The 15,550-nt window shown below is 41.8% G+C and overlaps 2 protein-coding genes and 1 long non-coding RNA gene across 11 annotated transcripts in view; 2 read left to right on the top strand and 1 right to left on the bottom strand.

Annotated features, from left to right (window-relative positions):
* The window catches only part of Ankrd13a (ankyrin repeat domain 13A), a 36,196-nt gene extending 33,901 nt beyond the window's left edge, over nt 1–2,295 (top strand). For all 5 annotated transcript variants that reach the window (XM_040289351.2, XM_040289350.2, XM_040289349.2 and 2 more), the window contains one exon: nt 232–2,295. In XM_040289351.2, coding sequence (XP_040145285.1) covers nt 232–427 — 196 coding nt within the window. In that variant the 3' untranslated portion in view covers nt 428–2,295. The remainder of the gene's footprint in view (nt 1–231) is intronic.
* Nucleotides 2,296–5,374: 3,079 nt separating this feature from the next.
* Nucleotides 5,375–9,620, bottom strand: C2H12orf76 (chromosome 2 C12orf76 homolog). The gene is made up of 2 exons (XM_078038912.1): nt 9,386–9,620; nt 5,375–6,662 (listed from the first exon to the last, which is right to left on the bottom strand). The coding sequence occupies exons 1-2, from the start codon at nt 9,603–9,605 to the stop codon at nt 6,577–6,579; spliced, it is 306 nt and encodes a 101-aa protein (XP_077895038.1). The 5' UTR covers nt 9,606–9,620; the 3' UTR covers nt 5,375–6,576.
* The window catches only part of LOC110596965 (uncharacterized), a 62,187-nt gene continuing 56,209 nt past the window's right edge, over nt 9,573–15,550 (top strand). For 2 of the 5 annotated variants that reach the window (XR_013434655.1, XR_005735649.2), the window contains exon 1: nt 9,577–9,808. This is a non-coding gene — a long non-coding RNA (uncharacterized LOC110596965). Of the gene's footprint in view, nt 9,809–15,550 lie in introns of all 5 variants that reach the window. The other 3 variants (XR_002482816.3, XR_002482815.3, XR_013434656.1) reach the window with 2 other exon arrangements.

Raw genomic sequence — 15,550 nt, 5'->3', positions numbered from 1 at the left:
GTTTTGCCTCACAACAGACTCAAATTTAATTTGCAGCCCCATCACTTAGTAGCTGGATAAGCTTAGGCAGTCTTCTTTGAGTACTGGGTTTCTCATCCATGTTCAGCACTGGTGCCCCTCAGATTAAGATGGTGTTGTGCACACAAAACACAGCATGAACCTGGGAAGCAGTTACAAAATGCAGCTGTCACCATGACCTTAGTAGTAAGCATCTCTCTTTTTCCAACACAGAGCTATCCAGGAGAGCCTCCTCACCAGCACAGAAGGCCTGTGCGCAGATGCCCTGAGAGACACAAGCCGGTTCGACAGCGACTTGCAGCTGGCCATGGAGCTCTCTGCCAAAGAGCTGGAGGAGCAGGAGCTCCGTCTCCAGGAGGAGGAGGCTGAGCTCCAGCAAGTCTTACAACTGTCACTCACTGAGAAGTAGACCTTGCTGCCCGTGGGCTGCACAAAGCAGAGGCTCTGGGCTGCACATTAGTGCTGTGTCAACTGAGGCCTCAGGGCTGAGGACCTACACTTCTGCAGATAACAGCTGCCCCTTCTTTACACAGAAGTGCAGGACCAGGGACTACCAGGCCCATCCAGGACATTCCCCAGAGTGGAGAAGAGTCGGGGATTGGCAGGCCCCATCTCCAGGCTAAGGGGAGAAGAACATCGTCACTTTCCATTAGTTGTATGGCTTGCAGGTCACATTTTTACTACCAGCTTTAGACAAAAACCCAATCCCTGCAGGTCTATAGATACATTTTTATCAAGGAGTGATAACAAAACAAGTTATTGCAGAGTCAGGGTGCTTTTATATATGAGAGCGGCAGCAGCAGCAGCAGCAGCAGCCTCTGTAGAGTGGTTTATGAGAATCTGAGACCTTCTTTACTGTTCACCAAAGAAATGGGTTGTGCGGATCTATTCTTTATTTTTACCTTTATATATAGGGTTTCTAGAACATTGTCATTATTCCTCCTCCATCTCCACCTTATTCCATTCCTTCCACCCCCAGCTAAAGTTAAAGAGGAGATATGTACAGGATCTATTTTAGATTATGGTTAACTATTTGCATCAAATTAAGATATACAGATGACCACGGATGTTGCCTTAGCCTTAAAAATCACTAATAGTTTGAAACCACCTCACTCCATGTATTGAGGGATCTGATTTGAATTTGTAAAAGGCAGCTCCTTTGAGAGCAGGATCCTCCAGGCTAAATCAAAGGCAGCTAATCCTGTCCCTGAAGGAGCTGCTAGAGGAAGCCATGGCTCGTTCTTGAACTGGGGGAGCTGGCCACAGTATCAGAACAGCAGAGAACTAAACCAGGGTGACTTCTGCACCTCATCTAGTAAGAATTTCCAGAAAGACACTTAGGAAAAACGGGCCACATGTCACCCAAAGGATAGGAATGGATTTGAAATTAGAAAGGGAGTTAATGTAGAGCTCAAATGGTTCTTCACTCAAAAGGGAAAAAGGGATTCCATGTTGCTTTTTAGAGTTCAAATCAACATCTTTCTGGATAAATATATTTTTTAACAGAATCTTTTTATTATTTTTAAAAGATATAAAAAAAATGACTACTCCCATCAGTAGCAATACAAGGTTATACATTTTAACCAGATTTTCTCAGGCCTTTTTTGGATACCTTTAGTAGTTAACTATTTTGTCTAACCCTCCTGTAAATACCCATCGCATAACAGACAGACCCCTGGGAAATACAGCTGAGGGCACCTCTCCCTCTGGCCCATGTATTTATTCCCACAGGCTGCACTGAAATAACCTGGTAAACAATATCCTCCTCTGTTCCACACCTATTTCCTGTTGCGCTTCTTTCAGGATAGGAAGAGAAACATACTACCTTTCCAGTTAATGTCTGTATCCTACAGTTAGTGTTGCCAGTAGAAGGTTTCTACACACAACGAATTGTGCTCTTAATTCCATATTGCCATCTGCCTTTTTGTCACGGTCTGACCAAAATTCCTTCTCTGCACACGAGGCCAGTACAGGCAACATCACTTTTGTTTCTTATGCAGCTTGGCGTTTTGTTTACTTGGCATTTACTGTGAGCGAAGACACTTTTTGGGAATGGCTCTAGTTAGGCCACGTCATTTACTCACTAAGGTGAATTGTAGGCAATTTCTGTGTTTGCATTCCATTGCTCTGCTTCCCAAAGTCTTTTGACTTTCTCCCTAGGAAGTCACTTAAAAAGGGACGGAGCAACATGTCAACCTGTCAAAGCGTTTTTCCTATGTGTTCTCTTAAAATGCAAATAAAGACTGCTTCTGTAGAGGGTGCTCATCCAGTATCCTATTCAGTCTGAGTCTTGTCTCTTTTTTAAAACATTTTTTTAAGTTATAGATGGACACATTGTGTTTGTTTATTTTTATGTGGTGCTGAAGATTAAACCCAGTACCACACATGTGCGAAGCAAACACTCTGTCACTGAGCCACAACCCCAGTCCTCAGTCTTGTCTCTCTTTTTTTGCATTGACTTCTCGTCACTGGAACAAGTTGCTCGATTGTATACCATGACAAGGTGGCACACTTCTGTCAGCCTTCCTACCAACTCACACAGACCACATGTGCCACCCAACTTGTTCCAGATGAAAAGGAAAAGCATCCACATTGGATTGCTCAGCCAGCCCTGCAGCAGTGTCCCCAGGCGCACTGGCTCTTGAGGAGGACAGGAGGGCCCACTGAACACTCCTTCCCTGGTGTGCTTTGGGAGGCTATTTTTACACATTCAGATGATACTTAGGGCTTCCAGACTCATCTTACACTTAATACGTTTTACTAAATCAAAAAAGGTAGTTTACGGCCAGTAAAAATTGTTTGGGTTCTGGAAATGAGGCTTTGATATTTCTGGGAGGATGTGAAAAAGCTGCTTTGCTTTTGTGGGAAAGTAGATACCAATTCACTGAGCCATGAGAGCACTGTGAAGAAAAGAAAATGAGTCTTCTTAGGTCAAGTGGATGGATGATTTAACAATAGTTGATAGAAGGATGATCAGATGATGTAACAATAGTTTTCTTTTTCTTAAACTCTAGGTTTATTCAAGTTTGAATGACCCAAATCAGCAGAAACTTTAACTAAGCAACTTTTAAGTTTCTAAGACTTTCTGTTCCATAAAGAAGCCTGTCACACTGCACATGATGTGAGGTGTCAAAGAAATAGAAAAGTCTGTTCTCAATATCGAAAGGAAAGGTAAATTTTCCAGCCTCCTGCTGACCACAGATGGCATTAAAAAAGATGGGCTATGAAAATTACAAGTGACTGGTGATGGGAACTCAAAGTCCAACCGTGACCTATGTCTAGAAATAGGTAGGTGTGGGTTAAGATTGACATCCAGTTGAGAAAAGTATAATACATGAATAGTACCCAAGAGTCTTCAGACCTCAATCGGCACTGAGAGGCTTCTGAATCTCAACTTTAAGAAGTTTATTTAGTGTTTGCTAACATTTTCTTACTGGTGCAGGGTAACCAAGGGTTCATCTGGCTACATAGGTAGTATTCTGAGAATGGTTTAGTTATGTGGTCTAGGGTTGACAAGCATACCTTCAGAGATGAAGACTAGGGAAGTAATCTGTTTGAAAGTACTAGTTGGCTAGTCTTGACTGCATAAAAGTTTTTTAGGGATAATTTTCTCCCCCAGAATTAATATTTTTGCATCCCTCTACAAAAGGCCTCTTTCTGCAAAGATTATTTTGTTGATACAGATGATGAAACTGGAACATGAATGTAGACTGGGTCTTGGATTTGTGTGTGGAATATCATTATTGCACAGTTGTTTCAGAAAACTGGAACAGATGAGTGGTAATTCTAAGTGAAAAGCAAGTCACAAGATTTAATTGTTTGACAAGTTTTTACTGTTTCATTTTAAAATTCTAAAAATGGCAATGAACATCATAGCAGTATTTGAAGATGTTCTTCCAGATGAGATGGTAATGGTTGTGTATTCCTAGGACTGGACTCTTTTAAATGCCAGTCTCTGTGTTCCACCCCCTCCTTCCTCAGTCAGTAACCTAGGACTTCTATGGGATGGTCCAGCTGTGGTGATTCTTCCTCCATTTGTATTATTTTTCACATCATTGGATTTTTACAATAATTAAGAGTGTATATCACCACTTTACAGATTAGAAAGTTGAGGCTCTAGAGAGGTTAAGTCTGTTTATAATTGGAGATGGGACAAGAATCCAAGCCTTACCTGGATCCAGCCTGAGAGTTGATTATGGCCTACTTTCCTTTTTTTTCTTTAAAATTATTACATTTACTGAAATACAGTCTCAAATGCATAAAGTAGGCATTAATTGGTTAATCAAAGGAAAATTTTAAAAAATGGACTTCCGTTTTGTGATACTTTAAAATCTTTCTTGGTGATCGATAGATTAAGTAGATGAAATGAATTAAAAAATCCACTAAGATAAGGGCTGGGGTTGTGGCTCAGGGAGAATGCTCACCTAGCATGTGTGAGGCCCTGAGTTTTTGACTTTTATGCAATCAAGACTAGCCAACTAGTACTTTCAAACAGATTACTTCCCTAGTCTTCATCTCTGAAGGTATGCTTGTCAACCCTAGACCACATAACTAAACCATTCTCAGAATACTACCTGTGTAGCCAGATGAACCCTTGGTTGCCCTGCACCAGTAAGAAAATGTTAGCAAACACTAAACTTCTTAAAGTTGAGATTCAGAAGCCTTTCAGTGCTGATTGAGGTCTGAGGACTCTTGGGTACTATTCGTGTATTATACTTTTCTCAACTGGACGTCAATCTTAACCCATGCCTACCTATTTCTAGACATAGGTCAAGGTTGGACTTTGAATTTTCATCAATACTGCACCACATAAAAATAATGAATAAATAAATAAACATTAAGGGAAAAACCCCACTAAGATAAAATAAAGCAAAAGGCTGTAAATAAACTTGATCTAACAGATACAGAATATTAGAATTAATTTTCCTAAGGTCACCATGGAGATCAGAAACCTAAATCAATTTTTTTCCAAGAAATTAGCAGTATTCAGATCACATTTTCTAACCACAAAGTCAAAAAGTTTGAATTTTAAATCCTCGGTAAAACGCATACATTTGAACATTAAAAATACCTTCTAAGTACCTGTACAGTCAGTCAAAGTAGAAATCAAAATCAAAAAGGTGAGAACTGTTAAATCTTGACCCTGAAGTACATGGTTCAGTTTTTTAAAATTAGTACCTTTGTCTAGTGGCAATAAGTTGTTTCACATGAATTTAAAATTCTACTTCACAGTGCTTCCTTAAGAAATCAGGTTCACACATACACACCCACACCCACACCCACACCCACCCACACACACACACCCCTAACTGCACTTTAATACTTGGGAAATAATTACCAAGAGTAAAACAGCACATAGGGTTTGGCTTTCATTTTAATTGACAGTTTGCTCAAAAGTACAGAACAAAGAACATCTCAATGGCTCAATGTTACAAGGTTAAACAAAGTCCTTAGGTCACATTGTTACAGTATGCCTCATCAGTTATTTCACATTAAGTGCAGGTTGTTGAAAAAAGAAAATATCAGTGCTGTGCTAAATAAAGCACAAGATAAGCATTTCAACTTCATAACAAAATTAAATCTAGCACCTTTAAAATAAATACTAATAACCAGTCTATAAGTGTGGAAGTATCATTTCAACAGGGGTAAAAAATCCAGTTTACCAGCAGTGCAAACTAACTAATCTCAGCATTTTCAAAACTGAGATTGAATTTATGTAAACACACAGCAGCCCACAGTGGAAATGTACTTCTTGGTTGAGCTCCACCATACCCAGGGCTGAACAGGGTAACCCTCCTGCTGAGTCTCGGTTCCCCATCTGAAAAGCTAACACAAGTTTTAGGGCTGGAAAGACTTAAGTACTAAACAAAGGGATCACTGTGTCTGAACAGGATGGAGTTCTTTTCCTGAGGGGCCAGCTAAACACTTCCAGTCCAATCCCAGAGCTTTCTATGCCAAGGGTGCATACAGTAATAGGCCTACCTGATGCGACCCTGATTCATTGGGGGACATCCACATACAGAGTTGGATGCAGGTAGAGAGTCACAGGCTCAAGTTCCCTACAGTGGACACTGCTTTGCAACCAGGGCATTCTAAGTCAACTCAGTATAATGAAAATTGTGATTCTTAATCTGCTGTGAGCAGATGGCTCTAGTGCACACCGTGTCTCTACAGGTTAAGCCTTCCTCTTACTACTATCTCAAGCATTAATGGTTAGTCCTTTCCAGTGTGGTTCTTATGGGTACAGGGTTACCATGTTTTCTTTCTTGCGAATACTCCATCTTTGCCCTGAACCTTGAAGCATCAGGTCTTTTACAAGTACAGTCAGACATAAAAAGAAACATCAAGAAGCAGCTCAGCAGCCAAATTACTTGCATTAGGATGTTAGGGGAAAAAAAATCAGTAGTAGATTTTTTTTTCTAAACCATTTAGCTTTTACCAAATGACCAAAGGTCATTTCCAAATAGAAAAGTTCTGATTCCAACTTCTCCATTGGCTCATGTGCAACACAACTTATCCTGTTCCCAAAAGTTTGTGGCGGAACTTGCTTCTTGGCTGTTATCGACGCCGAATGGGCTTGTAGACACAAAATGCCATAAGGATGACGGTCACCAGCAGGATGCTGAAAATGGTTCCCATCAACACTGCAAAGAGAAAATATGTTACTCCTAAGGGCACATAGATTCTGCAATTCATGCATTTGTTGACTATGATTTTTCAAATGCCACTTACTGCCAGGCACTGTGCCAGGAGGAGAGAGCTGGGAATAAACCCTTGTGCCGTGAGACATAAGTAAAAGCCTTTCATATACCTTGATAAGCTGTGAAGAAAACCGTGCTGTGAAGGTGATGGAATGGCGGGCAACAGCAGGTAGGGTACAGGAGGAAGCTCAAAGGTGACACACAAGCTGAGCCCCTGATAACAGGAAGGAGCAGCTGTGTGCAGCTCTGCAGGGAGAGCATTGCCCTCCCAAGGATCAGAGAAGGGCCAGAAGAAAAGGAGACAAATATGAAGGAGTAAAGAGAGAAAGGAAAGAGGCCAGACAGGAAGGCTGAAGCCAGTTTACATAGAGCCCTGGAGCCCATGAAGAAAATAAGGACTTCCCCCAAAAAATTTAAAGAGGAGCTTCAGGAGGACTGAAGGCAAAGGGAGACATGCTCTGATTTTGCTGGGGAAAAGATCCCTCTTGCTTCTGTGTGGAGAACCATCTGACTACAGATGGGTAACAGGTGCAGGGAGCCCAACTATGTCTGGAAAGCCACTAGTAAGACCTGGAAATTCAGTAAAGAATAAAATATTTCAGTCTCTTAATATTGTCTTGACCAGGATCTTCTCACCAAAGAAGCAATTAACCAACTGCACAAACCTATTATGTTTTTGAGAATAAAGTTCACAACTAAAATTTTCAAGGTGCTCAGGTGAGAAGTGGGATCTACAATTATTTACTCAAGTTGAGCTTTGCTGTTACAGGATGATAAGGACCTGTGCTTTAAAATATTAACCAGTCACCTGCCAGAGGGTTTACTCAACAGCAGCAGTGATGTGCAACCGTGTTTCCATAACAGAGATCTTAGGAAGCATTCAAAATGCTATTACCATTAATAAGCAAGTATATTTATATGTGCTTGTAAGTAAGTGGGCCCAACTCAAATTCCAGCTGGGGCCTAACCATGGTTGTTTTCCAATCAAGTTACTGTTCCTCTGGAAAACCAACATTTCACCAGTTTTCTTCGAAACAGTAATTTCAGAGTATTTCCCCCAGTGCCCCATCATCATCCACACTTAACCCAATGATTGCATGGGAAGGTCATCTTTTTAGGTGAGTGAGGGAGAGAAGAAGGGTAGAAGAGATGACAAAGACAGTGTGCCGTAACTCCAAAAGGTTACAAGTAACTTTAATGTCTTTATTAAACAAAATCTACATCTTATGTGAGCTAAATGTCATATCTCAAATAGCCCTTGTTTCCTAAACACCTGCCCCAATTTTCAAAAGTCTTGAATTCCAAGTTCCTAAAATTCCGACTGTAATTAGATTCAAAACCGTCTTATTCTGCTTAAGCCATTTTCTTGAATTTAGAAGGTATCTAAAAAATTTAAACTCCCAAAGCAGAAATTCTGAGGACTGGAATGGGGGATGGAAATCTACTTAAAATAAATTAAAAACAGCTTAAAAGCATGTGTTGTGAGGTATACAATGTCCATTGGGACAGCTACTGATCCGTCTGGGGCTTGATTGATTCTCCTGCTCACCACCTCTCTCTGCACTTTCCATGTAATCAGTTATCTGACTGGCAGCTCCAGACAGAACCTATTAGACTATTTCACTCCATTCTTATGGTCAGTTCCCATAAGGGAGCATGATTTTCTGCATCCATCAAATGGGACAAATGACACCCACTTAAAAAGTTTGAGGGCCAAATAAAAAAGTGCTCAACAAACTGCTGGACATATAATAAGTACTGTTACTATTGTCAAGATTAGCAACATGGCACAGGTTTGGGTTTCCATGTATGTTTATAAGCTACATAAGCTTACACAAGTCATCCAACCTGTGTCTGTTTCCTTGTCTGTAAAATTAGGTAAAAATACCCACTGCACAGGATTGTCTAGGGCCATGTTTCTGGTACTACCAACGGTAAAGGACTAGTTTTTATGCTTTATGGTCCAGACCTGCAGCTTCCTTCACCTGCGAAGCGTTCCAGGTCAGAGATACCTAGAACTGGTCTCCACTTGCTGGGATGTTACAACATCACGGTGTTAAGTTCTGAAACACTCAATTTCTGCAGTCATCTCTTTGAAGATAACCTAGATTGCAGACCACCCTCCGAGGAGTGCTGATCTACAGCACTGGTCTCAGTGCTGGGGATGTTCACCCAGAGGTCACTGGTAACCACTGGAAACATTTCGATGATCTAAACAGGGTGGGCTATTGGCATCTACAGGGTAAAGGGTGGGGGTATTGCTAAACAACCTACAGTGTTCAGGGTAGCTCCCTCCACCTGAGAAAGAATCTTTTGATCCAACATGTCAGTAGTGTCCAGGCTAAGAAATCCCGTAGGGTGCTCAGGGGTTTAGGACGCGCCTCGTTGCCCAGCCCTCGCAACCACACAGGAGGGGGCTCAGGCTGGGACGCAGGCTGTTGTCGATTCCGGTTCATTTAGGCACAACCAGCACTTTCCGGGAAAATAACAAGTTACCGGGCCTTGTGCTGAGCATCAGGCCTTCGGAGACAGGGTCTCGAGGCTCCTGAGAGTCCCCACCGGCCCCGGTGCCCTTACACATCTCCCACCCTGTGTGGCAGGTTCCTGTGGACGGAAGCTGCAGAAGCGGAAGTGCGACCCACCGCCTGTCGCCCGCGGCGGCTCACCTAGGTTCTGTCCGCGCAGCACTGCATACGGCCGGCTCCGCTCCGACGGCTCCACTGGGCTTGGGGCCTTCGCTTGCCCCAGCAAGAGGCTGCACAGGCCCAGACCCAGCCACAGCCACACCGAACGCAGCATCTTCCGCGGCACTAGTGGTAAAGAGGCCACTTCCGCCGTAAGTCCCGCCCTTGCTTCGAGCCGCGGCCCGCTTTCCGCAGCCTGCATCCGCCCGGCGCGTGTCGTTGCTAGGGTGACAGTACCTCCCGGCTAATGTTCCCAACCTGCAAGGGTTCCCTATGGATTAACGTTCCGCCCAGGCAAATTTTCCGCACGGATCAATCTATCGTTCCGGGCATCATTCCACAGTCTTTACCGATCCTCCGGGACCCACGTCGCCTCGTGCGTTGGGCTGCAAGAGGCATCATTGGGTAGGAGTCTCTTAGGTCCATTCTGAATGGAAGTGTGTGTGTGTGTGTGTGTGTGTACCAATCCATGCCTTTTCTTACTAAATCTCCACCAGACCTGAAAAATAGTGTTCCCATTTTACAGATGCCACCTGAGGGAGTCCTTAGCTAACTCTGCAACCCTCCCTCTGCCTCAGAATGCACACTCCTACCCTCCTTCTTTCATCCCCAGAGTCCTTAAACTCACCACCATTTACCTTTTACACTTGATGTACATTTTGTGATATTCCTGCCATCCACTCTAGAATGTAAAGTCCAGGAGGCAGAGGTTTTGTTCTTGCTCACTGCTCTATCGCAGAGAGAAGAGTAGCACAGGATGTGCAATGGATGTTTGCTGAACAAACGAGGACACTGCGCTTCCAGTGTTTTCCCCAAGGCTACATATTGTAAGTGGCAGCGCTAGAACTTGACCCTGTTATTATACATTCTCAAACTGGAGGCTTTTCCAGTTCACACACTGTCTCATGTCATTGTTCGGGCTTGACTTGTGGTAGGATTAGTACTATCTACCTCACAAAACACAAGCCATGCAAAAGAGATAATGGAAAGCATTCTGCCAACTCTAACTAGTTACATCCAAATGCATAAGATCTCACAGGTCTTCATTTATAGATTTATTTTAAAATTGGATTGGGAATGTAGCTCAGTGGTAGAGCATTTGCCTAGCATGCAACAGGGCCCTGGGTTTAATCCCTAGTACCGAAAAGAAAAAATTAAGTGCTCACCACTTCCGTGTCCTGATGTAACTTTTAGTCTAGTTAGGAAGGCAGATCATCAAGGATCACAAAGAGAATTATATAATTCAAAATGGCAATGGATGCTATAAAGAGAAATAAACAACAGGGTACTGAATTTACACATCAGGGAGGCAATTCCCATCAGACTGGTGGAATAGCTTTGTGAGATCTGTTCCTGGGAACTGGTGGAATGTAGGGCACTAAAAGAACCTCCATCTGAGAGGAGGATGGAGAATGGTTCTCTTTAGACAAGATTAGGACCCTCTTTAACTTCTTTGGGATGTTTCCTGGCAGGTCAGTTATTTCATGCTGGATTCTAATGTGTTTAAAAGTAGAAGCAAGTCGTGGAGCAGAGTAACACCTAAGCATTAGTAGTTAAGTGAGCATAGTGCTCACCTCTCCGAGCCTCAGTGCCTGTATCTAGAAAATGAGGATGATAAGAGAATTGACCTCTGTTAGAGGACTGAATTAAGAAAATGCTGGTAGTTGACATCACACAGTGTAAGTGGCTTACATGTTAGCTCTCATTTTTGTTTGTTTGTTTGGGGAAAAATGCCTTAGAAAACTGGGTTTGGAATGGACCCTAGAAGTCATGTAGTCAAATAGTTTGTGTCTTATTGAGATGCCTCGATTTCTTTTCTTTCTTGTGCTGCCCATCATTGAACTATTTCTCAAATTCCCTTCAATTAAAGGATGTGCAAAAGAGACATAGGAGGATAAGCAGTTGTTTAAAGAAAATGTGTTATATGGAAGCACACTGCATGACCTTTCTGTTCCCACCTCAAACTTGAGGTGGGAACAGAAAGGTCATGCAGTGTGATTTACTTACAGTGCTCTTTCTTGAGAACTGTACCCAGCAGGCCTCTGCCTGAAGCACTCTTTAGGGTGCCCATGCCTCAAACCTCAAAGCCCTGCAGTCACTCTGTCTAGTTTTCATCACTGTCTGCATTTTATTCTCTCATTTTTTTTCTGTTGTCATTGTCTCCCTCTCTTACCTCTGAACCCCACAAAGGGAGAGACAACATTGGGTTCACTACTCTGTCCTCAGTGCCAGAGCAATGCTTACAGAGCATATCTTCAAATATGTGTTGAGTGGATGTGAAGCAATAATGTTGAGGAAGTAAAAGAGAAACATGTTTGTCAAAAAGGGTTGAAGGAGGGGCTGTGGCTGTGGCTGTGGCTGTGGCACAGCAGTAGAGCACTCGCCTAGCACGTGTGAGGCCCTGAGTTCCATCCTCAGCACCACATAAAAATAGAGAAATAAATAAATAAAATAAAGATATTAAAAAATATAAGCATAATATATTTAAAAAAACAGCCTGTTTTCTCCACTTATGAACTTCACATATGTTTGCACACTGCCAACAGAGTGGACCATTCAGAATTAAATATAATAATCTTGGCTACAAAATTCTCATCACTCTTGATCTTTTGATGCTTGGTTCATTATACCTTGCATTTTGGTGATTTCAGAACAACCCTTATCTCCCTAACTGGACAATAAATTCCCTCTATCAGGGTTGCAGGACATCCAGATTTGAATTTCAGATAAACAATAAATAACGTTTAGTAAAGGTACATCCCAAAGATTTGCATGGGGTAACATATTCTATATTTTTTATTTGCTCAATCTGGCGACCCTACCTTCAGAGCATAATCTAGAACTTACTCACCTCTCTACCCTTCTCTTCCCATCTTCAAGCTGGCATGTGTTTTACACACAGTAGGTGCCCAATAAACTCTTGTGCAATGAATAATTGCATGACTACAGACTGAGGGACTTATATTCAGGTTACAACATTTCAGGAGATATACTCCCATTTATAGTTTTTTTTCTATAGAAACAAAAGAAAAAATGGAGAATCTGGTCATGTAGTAGCTTCCAATTGATTAATTAGTTAATGTTAAATAAATATATAAAACATTACATTTTCATTAGTTGTAAGCAAACAATTCAATGGCATCAAATACATGAAATACATTCACAACACTGTGTGACTATCACCACTATCTAGACCTAAAACCTTTTATTATTGCTAAGAAAAAACCCTCTATTAAACAATAACTCTTCCTCTTTACCCTCAATCTCTAGAAACTTCTTTTTCTGTGTCTATGAATTTGACTATTCTCAGTGCTTTGTATAAGTGGTATCATATATATTCATTCTTCTATGATTGGCGTATTTCACTAAGCATGTTTTCAAGGTCCATTCATGTTGTTGCATATGTAAAAGGTTCGCTCCTTTTGTGGCTAAATATTATTCTGCTATGTGCACATATGTATCTCGTTTATCCATTCAACTACTAATGGGCCCTTGGGTGGTTACTGTGAATGATGCTGCAGTGAGCGCTGGCGTATAAATATCTGTTAGAGCCCCTGTTTTCAATTCTTTGAAATATATACCCAGGAGTGGAATTGCTGGTCATGTGGTAGTTCTATATCTCAACTTCTGTTTTCCACAGTGACTGTACCACTTTACACTCCCTCCAGCAATGCATGTGTGTTCCAGTTTCTCCATATCCTTTGTCAAGACTTGTTTTTATTTTTTTCTTCTCAAGTTATAGCCATCCTATTGGGTATGGAATGGTATTTCTTTATGGATTTGATTTACTTCAAAGGTGCCAATTTTAACTTAGGAAAGAAATGGTGGCTAACTGTGGCTTAGAAAAATAGTTTTTTAAAAAATATTTTTTGTTGTAGATGGAAATGCTACCTGTATTTATTAATTAATTTATTTTTTATGTGGTGCTGAGGGTCAAACCCAGTGCCTCATGCATGCTAGGCAAGTGCTCTGCCACCAAGTTACAGCCCCAGTCCATAGGAAAATACTTTTAGCAGATTTTTCAGTTATAAAGGCAAAGCCCAGAATATAGTCTGGAACAGAAAGTTAAAGACAGCTAAATTATTCCACATTTTTATTGTGTGTAATACTTATTTTTACCTTGTACCTAATAAGAGACATGTGGTGAGGGCCTTGAGAGAGGATGATATCAGAGATGGGAGAAGAGATGGGAGGAGGCCAAATCCAGCATCAAGATATCAGGAGGTTCACAGGATGGACAGTCAGTGATACCTGGTATCTGGGTTTCTGTGGCTTCCTATGCTGTTATAATTCCAAATCCATCTTAACTCCAAAAGTTTGGTAAAAGGGGATTATGTACAACACCTTAGATTAAGAGTGCTTTAGGGAGTGAAAGGGGGAGATTGTGTCTGTATGTGGGGTGAGTCACCTTCAGAATGAACTTCAGCCTTAGGAATGTTGAAGATACCACCAGGAGCCAGGAGAAGATACAGAAGGAGTACTGGGCAACAAGTGACCACCAGGAGAAAGCTCAGTGGTGCTAGAGAAAGCTCCAGACATCTCATCATCACCACAGAGCTGACGCTGTCAGGTTTTGGATGCCCGGAACCTGTTCCCTCTTCCTCCAGCTATAGCTGGTGACCAGTGGGAAAGCACCCCTTCCTCCCAGCCTATGGGGTCCTCATGCCTTTGCTCTGGGGGTGTGCACATGATCTGCACCTGGCCAACCTGCATTTTCCATCCCTCTGACTGCAGCATTGGTTCAGGACAGAACATGTGACCAAAGTTGGACCCATGAGAGGTATCTCTAGGCCTTTTTCCATAGCTAGCTCTTGAGGAGGATATTTTTTTCTGCCTGAGTTGTTAAGGGCCATCTTTGCCACCCATTGAGCCAATACAGAAGCAAAGAGGTACAAGGGATCGGAAGATAACATGGTACAAAGTCTGATGACATCGAGCATCTAGCCTCACACTCTTGGGGCAGGCATTGAAGTCACATGAGCCAATCAATTTAGTTTTTGCTTTAGCTTATTAGTTGATTTGGGTGGCTCTGATTTTCAACCAAAAAGATCCTGACATGAGAGAGCTGTAAAAACTTGAGTTGAACCATCTCATCAAAGGAAATCGCTGCTTCAACTATTGTCCTTTTGCTTTGCCTGAAGGAGGACTCGATCATCCTTGCTTTCAATCTCTCCTTCTCACGTCCTTAGTTTTCCATACTGCATTTAGGTATCCCTTGTACCACCAGCTGACATGAATCAGAATTCCATACAGCCCTCGTGTCCTTTGTGTGAAAAGGTTCATTCATGCCCATGGAGACAGCGGGTCAAGGGCAACGGTATTTGAAGAAATTACCCTGATTTCTGATGTTGCTGGGTGTTGAGTAGTTCCTTAGAAGATGCATCAGGTACTTGTCTTTATATTTTAAAAATGTTAAAACCCTGGATACAGAGTGTCAGAGGATGAGAAGAGACTGGCTTTTAAAGATGTTCTATATTTAAATTATAGCTGCAAGCTGTGTATTTTCACCTACATTAACAGCAGGGAAGCAGCTATACTTTTCTGAACCATTTGCCTTCTTAATTGGTAACTAAGATTGTCTTTTCCCATTTTTTTCCCCTCAGAAAGAACCACATTTATGCTCTTTTGGTCTGTAACAGCGTCGAATTTAGTTACATCAATATCCTAATTTTAAAACCATCAGCTCAGCAACTTTTGTCCTTAGTCACTTGAGCACAGCTACTTGGAACACATCAAAAATTTCGCTGATTTTTGCTCCTGCTGGGCATTCAGAATTTCCTTAGAGGATGTGTCGGGTACTGTCTTTGCCTCAAGAGCATGATGAATAGAGTTGACTCCTTTACTGAAGGAGTGACTAAAGGATACACTAAATCCCAGACTTGAGGAGTTAAATGAGACATTTGACATGCATCAGGAATTGGCAAGCAAATGATCACCCGCTGGATTATGTGTCTTGAAGTTACAGTTTTTCTGTATCTGTTCCAGGGTCTGGAAAGCTGCAAGACACCATCAATTTCATTACTACATGCTTCAAATTTTCCTTTTGGAAAGTATTTTCCTCTTTCTCTACCCTACACTGCCCGAAGCAAAATTTAGAATGTATCCAGAGCCGAGACGTTAGAAAGTGAACTTCAAGTTCTTACCCTG

Source organism: Ictidomys tridecemlineatus, chromosome 2 (assembly GCF_052094955.1).
Source record: "Ictidomys tridecemlineatus isolate mIctTri1 chromosome 2, mIctTri1.hap1, whole genome shotgun sequence".
Classification (NCBI taxonomy): Eukaryota; Metazoa; Chordata; class Mammalia; order Rodentia; family Sciuridae; genus Ictidomys; species Ictidomys tridecemlineatus.
The sequence above is the reverse complement of the archived record's forward strand: the minus strand, read 5'-3'. Positions and strand labels throughout refer to the sequence as shown.